We start from the raw sequence: 18,617 nt of genomic DNA, 5'->3' as shown, positions 1-18,617 counted from the left end.
ATTTTATTTCCTTCCTACTGTTAACTTTAGGTTCAGTTTTTTTCTGATTTTTTTATTTCTATGAGGTATAAATTAAGGTTATTTATTTGATGTCTTTCTTTTTTTGATATAGGCTTTTATAACTGTAACCTTCCTTCTACACACTACCGTTACTGCATCATAGGAGCTTGGGTTTACTGTGATTCATTTCCGCTTACCTCAGGATGTTTTCTGATTTCAGAGTTAATTTCTATTTTTTGTACTGTTGATTATAAAAGAGTATATTGTTTCATTGCCAACTATTTGAGTATCTTTTGATCTTCGTACTACCACTGATTTCTAATTTCACAGCATTATTTTTGAAAAACATACCTTATGTGATTCCAGTCTTCTTAAATTTGTTAAAACTTGTTTTGTGTCCATCAATAGATGAATGGATAAAGATATGTTATATGTACATAGTGGAATAATTAGCCATAAAAAGAAAACAAATCCTACCATTTGCAACAACATGGTTGGAGCTAGAGGGTATTATGCTCAGTGAAATAGCCATGCAGAGAAACACAAATGCCATATGGTTGCACTTATTTGTGGAATCTAAAGAAAAACAAATAAATAAAATGAACAAATCAGCAGTAGGCTCAGAACTCAAGAGACACTGAAAAGTGCCTGGTAGTTTCCATGGTGGGGGCGGGTTGGGGTGGGTGGGTAAAATAGGTGAAGGGGATAAAGAGGCAGAAAATTTCAGTCACAACATGAATTAGTCATGGGGATGAAAGTACAGCATAGAGAATATAGTCAGTGGTTCTGTAATATCTTATGTTGATAGACAGTAACTACACTAGTAGGGGTGAGGATTTAATAATGGGTGTAAATGTGAAATCACTATGTTTTATATTTGAAGTCAATATAATATTGTATATCAACTGTACTTCAATAAAAAAGAAATACTAATACAATAGTTGCTGATAAAATTGAGGTAAATATTAGAAAATAAGCAAAATAGAAAATTGTATGTGAGTCATCCATGGATGAAATGTCCAAGAGAAAATGCTCCTTTTCCATTGCTTAATGCTGTGAAACAATTTCCCTGAACTTAGTGTCTTCAAACAATATTTTATTATCTCAGAGTTTCTATGAGTCAGGAATCCAGGAATGCTTGCACAGAGGACCTACCTCAAAGGAGCTCGTGTAGCCAGAGTGACTGCACTGGAAGCACAGGGGTCTGACTCAGTGAGAGGATGCCTGGGAATCTCCAACATGTCTCTCATCTGTACCTCTATCTCTATCTCTATCTCTACCTCTTCCTATACCTCTACCTCTACCTCTATCTCTATCTATCTCTATCTCTATCTCTATCTTTATCTATCTCTATCATCTCTATCTCTATCATCTCTATCTCTATCATCTCTATCTTTTCTTCCACAATGTTACTGTAGGTGACTAATTCTCATCATGAAAGTTTCAGAAAACTAGACTGTTCATGGAGTGGTTGAAATGTCTAAGATAAAGTATTACTAAAAGAACAAAGTGGACATGCACACGTAATAGGCCTCAGACACCATAGAGCATCATTTCTGCTCACACTGTGTTGCTTGAGGCAGTAACAGAGACCTGCCACATGCAAGCACTGCAGAATATCTATTTTACTTCTTGAATGGGAAGTAGTAAGTTTCTAGGAAATTTGTGAGTGGAAGATGTAGCTGGCAGCGATTTATAGAAAATAATCTGCCACAGTTCACACCGTGAATGCACCCTGCCCCAAAGCAAAATGTGTTCGTGCTGCCTTCAAAGGCCTGGCCCCCCAAAATTTTGAAGAACAAAATTCAATCTAGAATGACACCAGACTCATCAATCCTTATCATCTGTTCTATAAACAAGATCTGGGGATAAATGACGCATCTCAGGTGAAGCTGCTTGTTGTCTGATCTGAATGTTATTTTTTAAAAACTCTGATAATGTGTGAACTAAAGAGAAAGTTACCTGTCCTGTCACACACCCTATGCAATGGTGAGAGGCACTGATCACACTAGTAAAGCACACTTGCTCTAAATGGTGAAAAAAAATGCTACAAAGTAGGCATTAGTCATGGTGATTCTGAAGTCTAGTCAGGCACACGGGCCTTGGTCCAGGCTCAGTGTGGTGGCTGCAAATACTTCTCATGTGGGGAAGTCAGGTTCCTATGGCCAGGAGCCTCTCTGAGCTTAAACCACCTGATGAGGTGCAGGGTCCGCAGAGAGGAGACAGGAGCTTCCAGCTGTCCTAGCAGACTCACACACACAACAGTGACATGCGGCTAACAGGATCAGAGTACCGACAGCCATGGAAGCTTCTCTGAGCTTTGATGACTGGAGTGCTAACTGGAGATCAGCAGCACCGTTGAGACCAAGTGCATGTGGCTGCAAGTTGTCTCCGGCTCTTCCTGAGGTAAGATATTGCATAGTCCCAGGTTTCCCACCCCAAATCGCACTGTTGGCATAGACTATTGTAAGTGACCCAGAGACCTCAGAAAACCAAAGACATTATTGGGAGGACCCTCAAAGGCTTGCAGCTTATGTTCTAAGAGCTGAGGTCAAAGGACAAAAATGTCCTTTGGGAAAGGTAAAGCCATTACTTGTCATTCCTTTAGTTCATGCTGGCTAGAAAAATCATTTTTGAAACTTTGTGGGTTTTCTGTAAATTGTGTCATTTCTCACTCCATTACAGAAAACCAGATGCGTCAATCTCTTCAAGCCTAGCCTTTAGGTACTTAGAAACCTTTGAGTCTATGTGTGACAAAGCCCGCAGGGTAGGGAGCCACACAGAATCTGTGTCATGGCCTTAAGATTTTAGAAGCCTTTTGCGTATGTGTCATATGTCTTATGAGATATCTCTTTTAGATTTCAGGTGGTCTGAATAAGGCATCTTACATTCCACACTGGATTTGGTATTTGACCTGGTGCCTTTTCTTAACTATAAGAATCACTTGCATCTGGAGAGGCTGGAAATGACAATTTTGTTTCTTAACCCAGCAAGACTTGGCTCTTTAAATTTAACAGTTTATACTTTAGCTCACTTCTCTTTTCTTGTTTTGTAATAGACAATAAGAAAATACCAAGTGGCAATATTTTGCCTGGAAGAATTGTTGCACCATCACGATTATTACATGTTATTTCCTATATTTCCTTTACATGGGCAGCAAAGTATTGACATCCTATGCCATTATGTAAGGTATGTCCCCTCTCCTTCAGCTTTAATAACACTTTCTTAAGCCCTCATTGACAGTCTCCTTGAACACCTGTAGTCTCTGATGACCTGCTTCTGAGGCCCTGCAGGCTTCCATTAACAGTTACCACCAAGTCCTTCAAACTTCTACCAGTGCATGTATTTATATGTTTATTTTTTATCACCCTACTTGTATTAGTCTATGCTGGTTAATATTGCTGTGTAACAAATAAAATATCATTTACATTATACAGTGGACATTTTTTGTCATTAAGGAAATCAGATGGGGCATAGTGGGGATGGGGTCGGTCTCTGCTCAGTGTGGGAGGGATTCCGCGGATAGGAGCTGGGGTCACCTAGAAGTGCCTTCACTCGGATACTTGGCAGTTGGTGTGGGCTGTCAGCCTGGCTCTAAACTGAAGCTCTTGGCTGAAACACCTAATCTTGGTTTCTCCCTGTGGCCCAGAAATTCTTGAAACATGGTGACCCAAGGAGACGCTGGCTGTTTACGTGACTGCTAAAACCTCCAAGGAACTGCTGACAAAAGCAGAAGATACATCACCTTTTATCACCAAATCTTGGGAGTCAGAGTATACTTTAATGATGCAATCATAAACCCTGGCAAGTTTTAAAGGGAGAAGTTTAAAATAGATTTTAATCCTCTTTGGAAACAACATACTACGAAAATCATAAAGTTATATATTTAAAAATGAAGTATTAAGCAAAATACTTAAATATTTAAAATGTAATGCTATGAGGAGATATCATAACATCTAATGCAAAAACTAGAAGACCAAAAGGCAGATATTAATGCCAAATGGTGCACATCAAGAATTTAGACAAAGTGTACCTAATGCAACACATGAAAGAAAAAATAAAGTTCAGAGAAAATGGTAATGTGAGAAAACGGCAGCTGAACAAAATGGAAATGCTTTAGGAAAAGGAGATAACATAAACATCAAAAAAAGAAGCAAGAAAATTATGGACATTGTTAAAGACTTAGTGATGAGCATCTGGTGAGTGAAGGATGAATAAAAAGGATGCTTTGGAAAAAAGTGTATTTTGTAAATGAGGTAATCTTTGAAAATGCTTGCATCCCTTTAATTATACACAACATGTTAGGAAATCTAAAATGCAAAAATGTTTAGAACAAGTATTTTACTATCCCTTCCTATATTTATAAAAATTAATATTATGTTGTATTTGTCTTCCTTCTATTGGCTAATGATGTAAATGTTAATAAGGAGATAACATCTAACCATATATTTATCACCAAGTCCAAATCCCAACTTCCATCCATATTTCATTGTTTGGTACACACTATTACAAGTCTTGCTAATATCTTTAAATTCATCTATGTCTAATTAAACAGTATGTAAAATTATAGTGGGTTTAAGATACATAAATGAGTTATTTTCATAAGTTTCCTTCTCTATTTTACTATGTTAACTTAGACTTATGTTTATGATAATCTTTTCAAGGTGACATTAGAGTGCTATCATAAATTTAAGTGTATTTGAAAATAATTTTTAGAGAAATAGTAGTGTCTAAAGCCCCAAACAACAAACACTTAAGCTAACATGAGATGAGAGGTAGTAAAGAGGGAAACCTCTTAGTATCATGAATCTCAGCTCTTGCTTTGTTAGGGATGCTATGCAATTAAGTCAGTTATTAAATCAACATGGGCAAAGGGACATGGGCATGAATCTTACGGGAAACTGATAAAAATACAAAATACAGCTATAATATTTAAAGGCTTAGAAAACATTGTAGATGTTAGAAAACAAAAACAGAGAAGTAAAAGATGATAAAACAATGCAAATTAATTCAATTATTGATTTCAGAGAATTTCAAGCACAGAAATTTGGTGAGTAGTATTAGATGGAGGTAGAAAACAGTGTAGGAAGAGATTCCAACCCAAGGTCTGGTACTGTAAAAACTGGAAGGTCTGCATGAAATTTTTGAAATTATATTCCTACCTTTTAACTTTCACAAGAGATAGATTAATGACTCTATTCATTGAAGTGCAATTCATTGAAGTTGAAATCTGAATGGCCAATAAATACATGAGATGACTACCCAAATCATTAAAGGAAATGATATTAATGTAAGAGTGAGAAACCATTTCTTACAAAATAGTTTCACAAAAGTTTAAAAAAAGAATCAAGTGGTATCAGATGATTTTGAGAATGTGGTGAAATAAAATGCTCTTTTTGTTTACATAGCTAGTGAGGCTGTAAAATAATCGAAGCATTCTTGCACATAATTGGGCAGTATTTTTGAAAACTCAGATATTTCCTCCTAGGGAAATTGTTTCTATCCTACATAACTCCTAGGTGGAGAACATGATTAGCAGGACAGAGGATGATGTAGAAACTTGTCAACATTAAAACAACAGTAGATTCATGGGAGATAATGGTCAGCATTGGAACTGTATTCATGTAGTGAATAGGAGATGAAGAAGGAATATCAAAAAATATAGAAAGCAGGCATTTGGTAGCAACAGGAATTTGGAGGTCAAATGTTGAATGAAGATATATAAATGCAGCTATCATGTGTATGAAAAAAAGAGAAGAAAACAAGTCTGAAAACCTCGGCACATCAGATTATCCCAGGGAGGGAAATCGACCCAAGTATACAGTATCTTGAGATAGTGACAAGACAGCCAGAAAGAATCATGAAAGACTAACCACAATAGTAAGTTTTCAAGAAAAAATAATTAATTAAAATCATGTTGAAATATCTATGATAGGAATCTCAAGTTAAATGACCACTTGAATCATCAGTTTGAAAATAATTAGTGAATTTAAACAGAGTTCATTTAGAGGTAATAAAGGCCGAAGTCCAAGGAGTAATTCTATTTATTTTGTGTTAAAATGAGGAACCCAACTCCCTGTCTGTCATTATAGAGCAGTACAAATTAAGAAATTTATATTATTAATCTAGAAAGCAACAAACTGCATTGTCATCTAAAATATCAATAAAATTCACACTTTCAAGATAGAGAACTAATTTTATGTGAAGCCCTGGGAGAAAAGTAGGTGACTACATGCATACTATAATTAAAGACAAGGGACTGGATGACCTGGAGGGATTGCAAATCAAAATCACAGATGACTTTGAAAAATTGAGTTGCATAGGTTTTCTCTCCAAATTTAAGCATTTCAGTTACTTAGTAAATAGAGCTGTGTCTTCTTAGGAATATCTAGAAGGTAAGTCTGAGGAAAATAGCTTATATTTCAAAATTGCTCAGTCCTGGAGTTCAGTAAGGTGGATCAACATTCCCCTCAAAAGCTACATAATAGAAGTTTTGTTACCTCCTCCAAATGAGGTAGTTTTTCATGTTGACATGCAACTTATCTTTCTATATTCTCTGTAAAATTAGAATAAAATTCTCATATTTAATACAGGGTCTTGTGGCTATTGAATTCAATAATACCTATGATGATGCTAAGTAAATATAAGATATTATGTAGAGCAAGATAATATATGCTTAGTTAAAAACTATTGCAAGTCTCCCCAGTGGAGCTAGTCTATTTGTTGGTGCTTTTAGTCACTTATGGGGATTTTATGGACTCCACCTGTGTATAAGCATCCCTTGTTTACTCACTGCATGAAAAAATAAATATGTAACTTGCCAATCAGATGTCAACAACCCAGTAAGGAAAAAAGAATACTTAAAAAATAATTACATGTGAATAAAAGTGCAGCTTGCTGCAAGATTGCAAAAAAAAGCATGACAAGATATATGCAATGAAGGTATTATTCATCTAATGAATATACACTGTGATATAAGTGCTTTGATGAGAATATCATAAGAAATAACACACTTTTATAATGACCTTCTAAGAAGTGGTGGAGAGATGAAATAATTGTACAGAGGTTAATTAACCTACCTGCTGACACAGAAGTTGGTGGTATAGCAAGATTGCAAACCCCGGTTTATCTCATCTGAAGGTTCATAATAGTACCCATTTTAAAGAATATAGGCAGAGGCCACACATCTTCCAGAAGTTCATTATATGCAGAGTTTGCATCTACAGGATGAATAAAGACATGTGAAGAAAGGGGCATGTGTGTTGGAACTTGAAGGAAAGAAAAAATGATTTACAAAGGAAAAGGATTGTGGATGAGAAAGAAAGAGACATTCTTAGGAAGGGAAGCCTGCTGAGAAGACGCATAAGCTGTATCTTTGGAACCTGTAAGTAAAAGCGACAGAGTTTGTCCTGGGAAATGGAGAATGGATGTCTGGGAATAGAGGCTTGAATGATTTTCTGCAATACCTCACTAAAGATCAATAAAGAAATGGAAGGCTGTTCTACAAATAATTTGAGCTATTGGAGAATATTATTTTCAAGTGATACAATCCCATGAAGCTTTGGGAAAATCCCAAAGACGTGTGTTGGATAGAAAGAAAAACAGAAAGTTAGTCATATCTGTAATATGAGTGTGTGGGTGCAGATGCAAATAAAATGAGTTTTTCATACAATACTTTGATGAGCCTTTCTGAAGGGCAGCAGACTGAGGCTCTGTTTATGCTTGGAGGCCCCTGAGTGTACTGCATTCGGAAATAAGTGTCTTGACTATCACGAGGCACTGCTCATCCCAGTTCCCTGTGAGACGGCAGCATAGGAAATGGAGTTTGTGGTACTTATTTTGATATAAAGTTAGATAACACAACATGGCATAATCAAATATAACATCCATGTATCCTTCTATTCATGCTCAGCTTGAATAAGAAACTGTGGATAAACCAGAAGACTGCATTGCCTCCGCTTTCTCACCACTGTGCTTAAACACTGCATTGCCCTATGGAGAGATAACATTTCAAAACTGTGCCTCAAACTGATCAAAACCCTATGAAATCTTGGAACTAATAGTCTTGTTGATTAGTTCTACTGTCTCACGTTGCTATTTGTCAAGAGGGTTCTGATAATGGACTGAATGAAGGGATGTTTTTGCTTATGTGGACAGACCTTAAAGAGACATAGTACTAAAATATACCAGAGTATTTTGAATTACATGCATTGTGAAGTGGAACCGTGAGCAAAATCTTGGGTGGTAAATGAGACCTAATTACAAGGTTAATTATGGGGAGAAGAGCTGTCCAGTGCTAACTGATCACAGCACTCCCTTAATAAATTGTTCCTTTAAAAGCTGCTCCACTTACACTTAGTGTGGAGGTGTGGAGGCCAGATGGCTGCACATACACGTTCCAGATGACCCCAGATGTGTGAGTAGGACTGAGGCTCAGCAGTAGTACATGGCCTTGGTCAGGCAGAATAAACAGGAAGGCAAATACAGGTCAAAGCAGCCCCTGCTCCATGGAATCCATGGAGTTTCGCAGGCTCCACAGCTTTCGTGGCACTCCTAATTGCCTCATTTAAAGACTACTTAATTATATAATTAAAGTTCAGGTGGAAAAGGCTGAGGAACCTGATACTCTGTATGATTCAAGCATGCCGCACAATTGCTGAATTCTGACCTTAGAAAAGAATAAAGGTGGCAAATATTCAAGAAATGATGTATATTAACTTTTCCATTCATCTTAGGTAGCATTTATATTTCAAAGCATAGGATGTGAGAGAAATCAACCCAAAGACATGACAGAAGTCAATATCACATACATATTGCTTTTAGATGGACTATGATTTTTTTGTATCATTAATCTACAATTACATGAGGAACATTATGTTTACTAACCTCCCCTCTTCACCAAGTCCCCCCCCACAAACCCCATTACTGTCACTGTCCATCAGCACAGTAGGATACTGTAGAATCACTACTTGTCTTCTCTGTGTTGCACATCCTTCCCTATGCCCCCCCCACATTATAAATGCTAAACAGAAGGCCCCCTTTCTTCCCTCCCCCCTTATCCCTCCCTTCCCACCCATCCTCCCCAGTCCCTTTACCTTTGGTAACTGTTAGTCCATTCTTGAGTTCTGTGATTTTGCTGCTGTTTTGTTCCTTCAGTTTTTTCTTTGTTCTTATACTCCACATATGAGTGAAATCATTTGGTATTTCTCTTTCTCTGCCTAGTTTATTTCACTGAGTGTAATACTCTCTAGCTCCATCCATTGTTGCAAATGGTAGGATTTGTTTTCTTCTTATGGCTGAATAATATTCCATTGTGTATATGTACCACATCTTCTTTATCCATTCATCTACTGATGGACACTTAGGTTGCTTCCATTTCTTGACTATTGTAAATAGTGATGTGATAAACATAGGGGTGCATCTGTCCTTTTCAAACTGGGCTGCTGTATTCTTGGGGTAAATTCCTAGAAATGGAATTTCTGGGTCAAATGGTATTTCTATTTTGAGATTTTTGAGGAACATCCATATTGTTGTATATTCTTGTCCACAATGGTTGAACTAATTTACATTCCCACCAGCAGTGTAGGAGGGTTCCCCTTCTCCACAACCTCGCCAACATTTGTTGTTGTTTGTCTTTTGGTTGGTGGCGAACCTTACTGGTGTGAGGTGATATCTCATTGTGGTTTTAATTTGCATTTCTCTGATGACTAGCGATGTGGAGCATCTTTTCATGTGTCTGTTGGCCATCTGAATTTCTTCTTTGGAGAACTGTTCAGTTCCTCTGCCCATTTTTTAATTAGATTATTTGCTTTCTGTTTGTTGAGGTGCATGAGCTCTTTATATATTTTGGAATGTCAAGCCTTTATCGGATCTGTCATTTATAAATATATTCTTCCATACTGTAGGATGCCTTTTTGTTCTATTTATGGTATCCTTTGCTGCACAGAAGCTTTTCAGCTTGATATAGTGCCACTTGTTCATTTTTACTTTTGTTTCCCTTGCCTGGGGAAATATGTTCATGAAGAAGTCACTCATGTTTATGTCCATGAGATTTTTGCCTATGTTTTTTTCTAAGAGTTTTATGGTATTATGACTTGCATTCAGGTCTTTGATCCATTTCAAATTTACTTTTGTGTATGGGTTAGACAATGATCCAGTTTCATTCTCTTACAAGTAGCTGTCCAATTTTGGCAACACCAACTGTTGAACAGGCTGTCATTTCCCCATTGTATGTCCATGGCTTCTTTATCATTTATTACTTGACCATATATGTTTGGGTTAATGTCTGGAGTCTATTCTGTTCCACTGGTCTGCAGCTCTGTTCTTGTGCCAGTACCAAATTGTCTTGATTACTGTGGCTTTGTAGTAGAGCTTGAAGTTGGCGAGCGAGATTTCCCCCACTTTATTCTTTCTTCTCAGGATTACTTTGGCTATTCGGGGTCTTTGGTGTTTCCATATGAATTTTTGAACTATTTGTTCCAGTTCGTTGAAAAATGCTGTTAGTAATTTGATAGGGATTGCACTGAATCTGTAGATTGCTTTGGGCAGGATGGCCATTTTGACAACATTAATTCTTCCTAGCCAAGAGCATGGGATGAGTTTCCATTTGTTAGTGTCGTCTAGATGGACTATGATTTTACTGACTCAAATGATGCAGCAATTTTCTGCTGAGCAGAATTTTTCAGTCAATAAGCATGGAAAGTCATAATCAGTTTTAATTTTAATTAATGTCTAAAGATTTTAGTTTTGGAGGTTTGCATATAATGCACTGTTGTGCAAGAATGAAGGGGATTTTTTTAAAGTTTTAAAAAAACATTTAAAATAACTATTACAATGCAATATGATAGGTACAAATATAAAGTTACATTTTAAACTTTAGAGACAGGCTTCTGGTTACTGAGAATTCAATGAAGAATGCTTCCACAATCATTATGGTAAGAAGTAATTAGCATATTAGAGACTGCAACACATTACTAGAGTTGGAGAACATAAAAATGATTGATAATTAAAACTAAGTCCCAGCACAAATATGTAAATGGAAGAGGGAGCTTGGCAGAGACATTCCCCACACAAGGGCTCAGAGTGCCTTCAAGTCCCCTGGGAAGAATGGGTGAGGGAGTAAAATACAGCTTTGAAAGGGAGATTAAGTCAATGATTTTATTGTAAAAGCTGCAGACGTGAGCCCCGCGGTCCTTCCCTTCCCTACTTCCGCAAGAAGTGCAATCAGAAAGGAAATATTTACCAGAAACAGTCACCCCCAGATCTGTTGGAAGCAACCCGATCAGACCTCCTGGGGCACCATGGCTTGTAGACACATGGAAGCGGCCCAGGAAAGCTGTTCTCATTTTGACACTTGTCCCTCCACATCAGCAGTTCGTTCCCACAGCCACAGTGTAAGGTTTGGTCAGTCATTATGGACCACACGTGACAAAGAAACCCAAACCAGCCATTGCCTCTGCCGGGGTGCGGGGGTGCTGGAGCAGAAAGGAGGGCATCTGAACCACTAAAGAAAACACACAGCATTTCCTATCATGAACATGCTGGTTCCACCACGGATCTGTTGAAGGTGGCTCATTAACGTTTTGCACGGAACGTGCATCCTATGAGATGAGACAGTCAAAAAACCAGATGAATGTGTATGGTATTTGATGGGAAAAATACTGAGGAGGAAGAGAAAAGGTCTGGGCAGGCAGCATATCCAGAGAGAGGCCATGAGGGCTTCATGGGTGGAAAGCACTTAAGTGAGGGTCAGAGAACAGCGAAGGACTTGGCTGAGGACGAGGCTGGAGAAGGGAGCAGACTGCACACACACCCGGGGTCCGAGCTTTGCGGGCATGTCCCAAAGCAGAGGCGAGCCAAGCCAGTGAGTGGGCAGATGCAAAGCGTATGATCAGGGCACAGTGGAACACATTTCTGTCTACAGAAAAGGCAACACTCCCTACGATCTACATGAAACCATTAACAGGAAAACCACAAGCCTCAGAGACAGATATTAAACTATAGGTTACATTTAAGGGGTGATCATGAAATCAGAAAATTCTTTGGAAACCATCCATATTTTGATCTGTGTGGTACTCACACAGGATTAGACATTTATAAAATTTTATCATTTCAGATGAATTTCCTCAAAATACTTATTATATGTATGTTTCACTTTCATGTGAAGTATGTACAAATATCTGGAGACAGTATACCATAAAATTGGTATATTATGCCTAAGCCATTCCTAATAAAATTAATAAATATAAAATTGAGTATATCAGAAGACAGAAATAAATATGCAACAATGTTTATATTCCATAGACATTTGTTTCATTATTATTTCATTTATTTTAAGTAATTCATTCACATATAAAACTATGGCAAGATGACTTGTCATTAATAATTAGAAGCATGAAATAAGTCTTAATCACATACCTATTTTGTTAGACAATAAAGAATGCATACATTAGCTGAAATACTTTTGAATGCATTGAAAAATCAGTGATGTTAATTTCAAACATTTTTCACACTTATTTGCATGATAACATATTCATCAGTTTAACTGATTTTAAATCTAATATCATAGGGGCATTTTAGGTGGCATTAGGCTAACATGATTGCTTTTCCTAGACATTAATACAAAACGGTAAAATAATACGTAATAATATAATGCTTTAAAACAGAATTTCTGTTGAATAAATTTGGCAGAACCATATGGATCAAAGCCTAGAACCAAAATACCAGGCACACTTCTCTAAATTACAGTCAGAGGAGGGAAAGACCTCACAAAAAGAAAGGGAGCCAGTCAGTGCCAGAACCACTGAGGAGAGGAGCATGAGAGAGAGAGAGAAAAAATAGAAATGGGTATAAAAATAGAAAATCTAAAATAAACTACTGTGTAGAGGAAGAAATCCCCTGAAAGAGTTTTGCTAATGAAATGGAAGAGATTAATTCTATATAAATTTGAACAGTTTAAAGTTAAAATAGGAAAAATATTTATCAGTTAAAAATATTTATATGGTATGAACTATATTCCAGGTATTGTTCGTGTATTATAAATGTGTGATTTCAGTTAGTTTTAATAGAATTCAACAATATAGATATTTTCAAAATATCAAAATTTAAAGTAGAAATTAAGCTTGAAGGAATTGTCTAAAATCACACAGAAAGATAATTTGTTCCAGGTATTTGAACCATGCTCTTTCACCTTCCTTTGGCCCACTTCCCCAGGAAAATGGCCTATTCCAGAATGTCTCATGATTGTACCTAATTTAAAGAGATGGAGAGAAGGATGGGCATATTGACCATTTCCAACACAATCGTTATTAGTAATAAGTATTATGTAATGGATTTCTGATTGATGATTTCTCAGTGCCTTCTGTTTACCTGACATTTGACTAATCCTATCTCATTTCCTTGAGTACATGTTTCTTTCTATTCTTTGATAATATTTTTAGTGTCATAGGGTGATATGTTAAGTTCCATGGAAAATGATAATGAAAAATCTCATTGACCAACAATTCATGAGTGTTCTTATGACTCTTAGTGTATTTCTGAAGGGGTAATCCTTGCTTGGCGCTTGAGCTGACTGATATAATTAGATTGTATGCCTTTTGAGAAGCCTCCTGTGTTCTAATGATGAAACTCATTATGTCTGTTAATTATGTCTCTATAGTTAAAAATCACATCAAACTAAAAATAACCATCAATATTACTATTCTACAATTGACAAAAGATAATATTGTAGGTGTGGTGACCTAGGCTGGAAGTCCTTAATATTTCCATGACACAATCTTGGCCATTTCTCACATGTTGTACTCTCCACAGTGGGCATACCCATCATGGCATGGGAGAATCAGACCTTCACCTCCAACTTCATCCTGCTGGGCATCTTCGATTACAGCCCCATCCACATCTTTCTCTTCTCGCTGGTCTTGGGCATCTTCTCAGTGGCCTTTATGGGAAACACTGCCATGATTCTCCTCATCTACCTGGACACACACCTCCACAGCCCCATGTACTTCCTGCTCAGCCAGCTGTCCCTCATGGACCTCATGCTGATCTGCACCACTGTCCCCAAGATGGCCTTCAACTACTTATCAGGCAGGAAGTCCATCTCTCTGGATGGCTGTGGAGCCCAGATATTCTTATATGTTTCCCTTCTTGGAGCTGAATGTTTCCTGTTGGCTGCAATGGCCTATGACCGCTATGTGGCCATTTGCCGCCCATTATGGTACTCAACTCTCATGAGCCATAAAATCTGTGGTCTCATGGTTATTTCTTCCTGGCTTGTTGGCTCTCTTGATGGTATAATTGTCATTATAGTTGCATTGTCTTTCCCTTATTGTGGTGCCCGGGAAATACCCCATTTTTTCTGTGATGTTCCTGCTCTTCTCACTCTTTCATGCACTAACACGTTGCTATTTGAAAGGTTAATGTTCATATGCTGTGTTATTATGCTTCTCTTCCCCGTAGCAGTCATCACTGCCTCCTATACTCGTGTTCTCCTGGCCGTCATTCACATGGGATCTGGGGAGAGTCGTCACAAAGCTTTTGCTACCTGCTCCTCCCACCTTATGGTGGTGGGAATGTACTATGGTGCTGCCATGTTCATATACATGCGGCCTGTTTCTGATCGTTCCCCCACCCAGGACAAGATGGTATCAGCCTTCTACACCATCCTCACTCCTATGCTGAATCCCCTCATCTACAGCCTCCGCAACAAGGAAGTGGCCAGGGCGTTCAGGACGCTGTTGGGGAGGGGCAAGTCTGGGGAGTGAATTGCCTAAGTTACTTTCTTCGGCCCTGTTTGCTTTATGCTTAAGTTTATGTAATCAAATGATACAATTAATCATCCAAAAGATTTTTGGCAAACCCACGGATTTAGAAAATGGAAAATGGCATATAATCATTTGCTTAAATATTGTATTTCTTTTGTGATGGAAAATTCAGTGTATGGCTGTAAGTAAATATTTGCTGCAGGATGACAAGTACTTTGTTTTATACAATACCAGTTAACAAATTAGAGGTATTTAACCACCACAATATCACAGAATATATAATAAAATGGAGTACTGATAAGTGGTCTGTTTTGTAACATATATTAGTTTTGCCTGTGGCCAACCAAAGAATTCCCCTGAGTCCAACATCATACCTTGGATTGATCAATTTGTTAAAATAATTGACCATAGTAATTATATACAAACATATTTGTAAAATTATTATGCAAATTAATATGCTTTACCCAAATAGAGGAAAATAGCATTAGTTTGATGGTTGGCTTATTGAGCCTAATTTAATGGTCACTGTCTTCCTTCAAGATATCCACCTCTGGAGCACACAGGTTGGGGAGCTTCCGTTTTTGTATGGATGCCAACCTTATACTTGGGAGAGTGAAATGTGAATATGAATCCTAATGTCTGGATTTTTTAATCCTTCCATATCTTGATGCTTATCCAGGTTGTGTAATTTCATGGAAGAATTTGTGTTTAGAAAATCCTAGTTTCTCTGATGTCTGGATTTTCTATAAATCACATGTGTGGCTTCAGTACAAATATTTTTCTAATGATGTTTATATGAAATTTAGTGCAATTCTGGAGATTCTTGTATTTTTATGAGGAACAACCATTATGCCTGAATATGAATCTTAACTGTTTTTTAAGACTTTATTGTAAATCATCATTGGATTAGTTTTCCTTTGCTGCACAACAAATGAACACAAACTTGGGGGTCTCAACAGGAACTGTTCATTATATTAGAGTAGGAATGGGTAGAGACTGCGGATGGCTAACCTGGGCATTCTGACTAAGGTGTGTCCAGTCACCAATCCAGGTGATAGCCGAGGCTGCAGTTTTATGAGGCTCAGGGCAAGCTCGTGTGGCTGTTGAAATCATACATTCATTTGCACATGAGTAACTCACATTAGCTGATTTCTTTAAGGCCAGTAGGAAAGTCCTTCTGACCTTAGGGTAGGCCTAAGGCCTCTTTCAAAGGTCTACTGACCAGTTACATCAAGCCAACTCAAGAGCATCTCTCTGAGATTACTCTAAGCTAACTGATTTGGGATCTTAACTATACCTGCACAGTCACTTTACTATTTCCTCAGAGAATAACCTAACTATAGGAGAAAGCCAGGGCAATAGATCATGGGAAACATTTATAATTCTGGCTACCACCCACACCCAGATAACATACAGACTCCTAGCTATGAAGGATGTTAAAATGCAATTGCAACTTTTCCTGCAGGATTGTGAGGAAACATTTGCAATGTCCTTATAATTCACTGAATTATTTCAATGTTTAGAAATTTATGGACTTTAGGGTTGAAGGTAAGGCTAGGAGTAGAAAAGTACCAGGTATTGAGTCCAAGTAGGGAAAACTGTCTTCAAGTTTTCACCCCTTTCCTCAAGGAGGTCTTGGTAGAGTCGCCTGAAGAGGATCTCAGATATGGAGACCTAGCAGGGAGGGGGCAAGAACCTCATTATACGCAGCAGCTGTTGGCATTCCGTAGAAAATGTGGGGGACCTAGAAAAGCAAATGTGCAGAGAGAGCACCAGCCAATGCATTCTGACTGCCTGACTGCCACTGCCTCCTGAGGACAGTGCTGCGACCCCAGGTCTGGGAGGGGAAGGAGGCTTCCTTTCTATCATGTGTTCCCATGTCTTTAATTTATGTATGTCCTTCAAATACATATTTACCTTTATTAAAGACATATTTGACATCAAATATTTTTACTGATTTGGGAGTTAGTTGAAGAAGGGTAGGAAAGGGGTATTTTCACCGCTGGGATTGGAAAATATGCAGGGTGATCAACTTAGGATACTATTTATCACCTCATTTTTCTGACGAATAGTTTTAAAACAAAGCTTCTAGTAAGAACAGAATGTGGAAATAGTCCTACATTCTTCTAAGACTACAAAAAGTTAAAATTTTGTACATCTAGACTAACCCTGAAAAGTTTGGTAGGGATGTGAGTTTGAGGCCTCACTATGGTAAAATCAGTGTGAGCACTCCACCTGATTCTCACTGAGGCCCTCCGTGTAGATTTCTAATTCACATAGAATTTAACTTTAGCATGTTTATGTCTCTATATAACTTGCAAAATGTGTGTGCAGTGTCATGGAGAAATAAGCACTTTTTTTCTAGGTGGAACTTTACTTAGTGGAAAGTTACTACAATCTTTGAGGAAAGCAGTTTATCTTTATCCATTCAGATATGTAATTTTACTATAGATTTGAACCAATTATTTTCCAGGCTAAAAGGTTATCTTAAATAATGAGTAAGCAAATTTTTATACACAAGTAAATAAAGGATAAAATGTATAAACAATGTATGTGACCAATTTCAGAAGAAAGGGTTAATTAAATTTTAACATCTACTTTTACCATTTTGTGTTTTCATTATGTTGTTCATAACTGTTAATTTACAAAATCTGTGTACATGATGGTGTTGACAGTGTTTACTTGAAGAAACAGACTTCTTGGATTGTTCATGTCCAGTCCATTTCTTAAAGGACATTAGGGACTATTTCCTCAAAACTCTTTTCAACAAAAGGCAGAGCTAACCACTCTTACCATTTGTGGAATGGGAGGACACTGGGAAGATGTGTATCTACTGGAAATCCAGTGCTGGTGGAATACAAAATGGTAGATCCACTTTGGAAGACAATTTGGCACAATTTCACAAATTTCTTATGAAGCTAATAATACTCTGACCATACAGTCCATCAGCTGAGCTCCTTCATATTTATCCCAAAAAGTTGACAACTTTTGTCTACTCAAAAAGCTGCATGCTTATTTTATTCATCCTTCAAGACTCACTGAACAGGCAGAATAACTGCATTACAGCCATTATGACTTTCTGAGGCAGTTTTTTATTTCATTTTTTTCTTACATATTTTCCACACAAAAAAATATATATTCGGATTATTATGTTTCAAAGTTTAATGAGTTCTTTAGCTATCTTATGGCAATAACTTGACTTGCATTTTGATTTGTCTGAAATACTTTTTATTTTTTGACATTTTTCATTTGTTAAATGTAGAATAGTAATAATAATAGATTCAGTGAAAAGAGAAAACTAAACTAAAAGCATTCTTAGTATTTTAAATTCAATATGCTTAAATTCACTAAGAACAATAATATGCTAAAATAGAAGATAGGATATAGGAAAAGCACAGTAAAAATAGCGATTTTAAAAAAGCACATTGTGAAATCTTTGCTACTAATAGACTATAAAACCTTAGAATGATTAGTGACCCAAACTGGCTCATACATATATGGCAATTTATGAAATATATAAGATATGTAAAAAATATATAACATAAAATCATAAATTAGATTATCATTAAAAATCTACTAAAAATGGAGAAACATAGAACCGGATGCTTCATAGGTATGTGCAAATTACTATTCAGTAGACATTTATAAAACTTCAAATAATTTTAAGATTCAATAGTTCCCAAGTAGTCTCACTAGGCAGGACAAACTTTGGTATCTAAAATGCAAAACAATATCTTCACAAATATTTGGCTTGTCTCAATTCTCAAAAAATTAACAAATAATCAAAATATATGAAAATAAAATCTAACCTACTGGTTGAAAATAAGCAAAACAAATGCTAGAGTGAAGAATTAA

At 37.0% G+C, this 18,617-nt stretch overlaps 1 protein-coding gene across 1 annotated transcript; it reads left to right on the top strand.

Moving 5' to 3' along the window:
- The first annotated feature begins 13,814 nt into the window (after window positions 1–13,814).
- On the top strand, window positions 13,815–14,762 carry LOC118920026 (olfactory receptor 2M3-like). The gene has a single exon (XM_036900446.2). It carries the CDS (start codon window positions 13,824–13,826, stop codon window positions 14,760–14,762), a length of 939 nt encoding a protein of 312 aa, XP_036756341.2. The 5' UTR covers window positions 13,815–13,823.
- Window positions 14,763–18,617: the final 3,855 nt, after the last annotated feature.

The sequence above is a fragment of the Manis pentadactyla genome, chromosome 13 (assembly GCF_030020395.1).
Source record: "Manis pentadactyla isolate mManPen7 chromosome 13, mManPen7.hap1, whole genome shotgun sequence".
NCBI classification, from domain to species: domain Eukaryota; kingdom Metazoa; phylum Chordata; class Mammalia; order Pholidota; family Manidae; genus Manis; species Manis pentadactyla.
The sequence above is the reverse complement of the archived record's forward strand: the minus strand, read 5'-3'. Positions and strand labels throughout refer to the sequence as shown.

Coding starts and splice junctions, on each gene's coding strand:
- LOC118920026 (XM_036900446.2), top strand. CDS start 13,824: ATGGCATGGGAGAATCAGACCTTCACCTCCAACTTCATCCTGCTGGGC.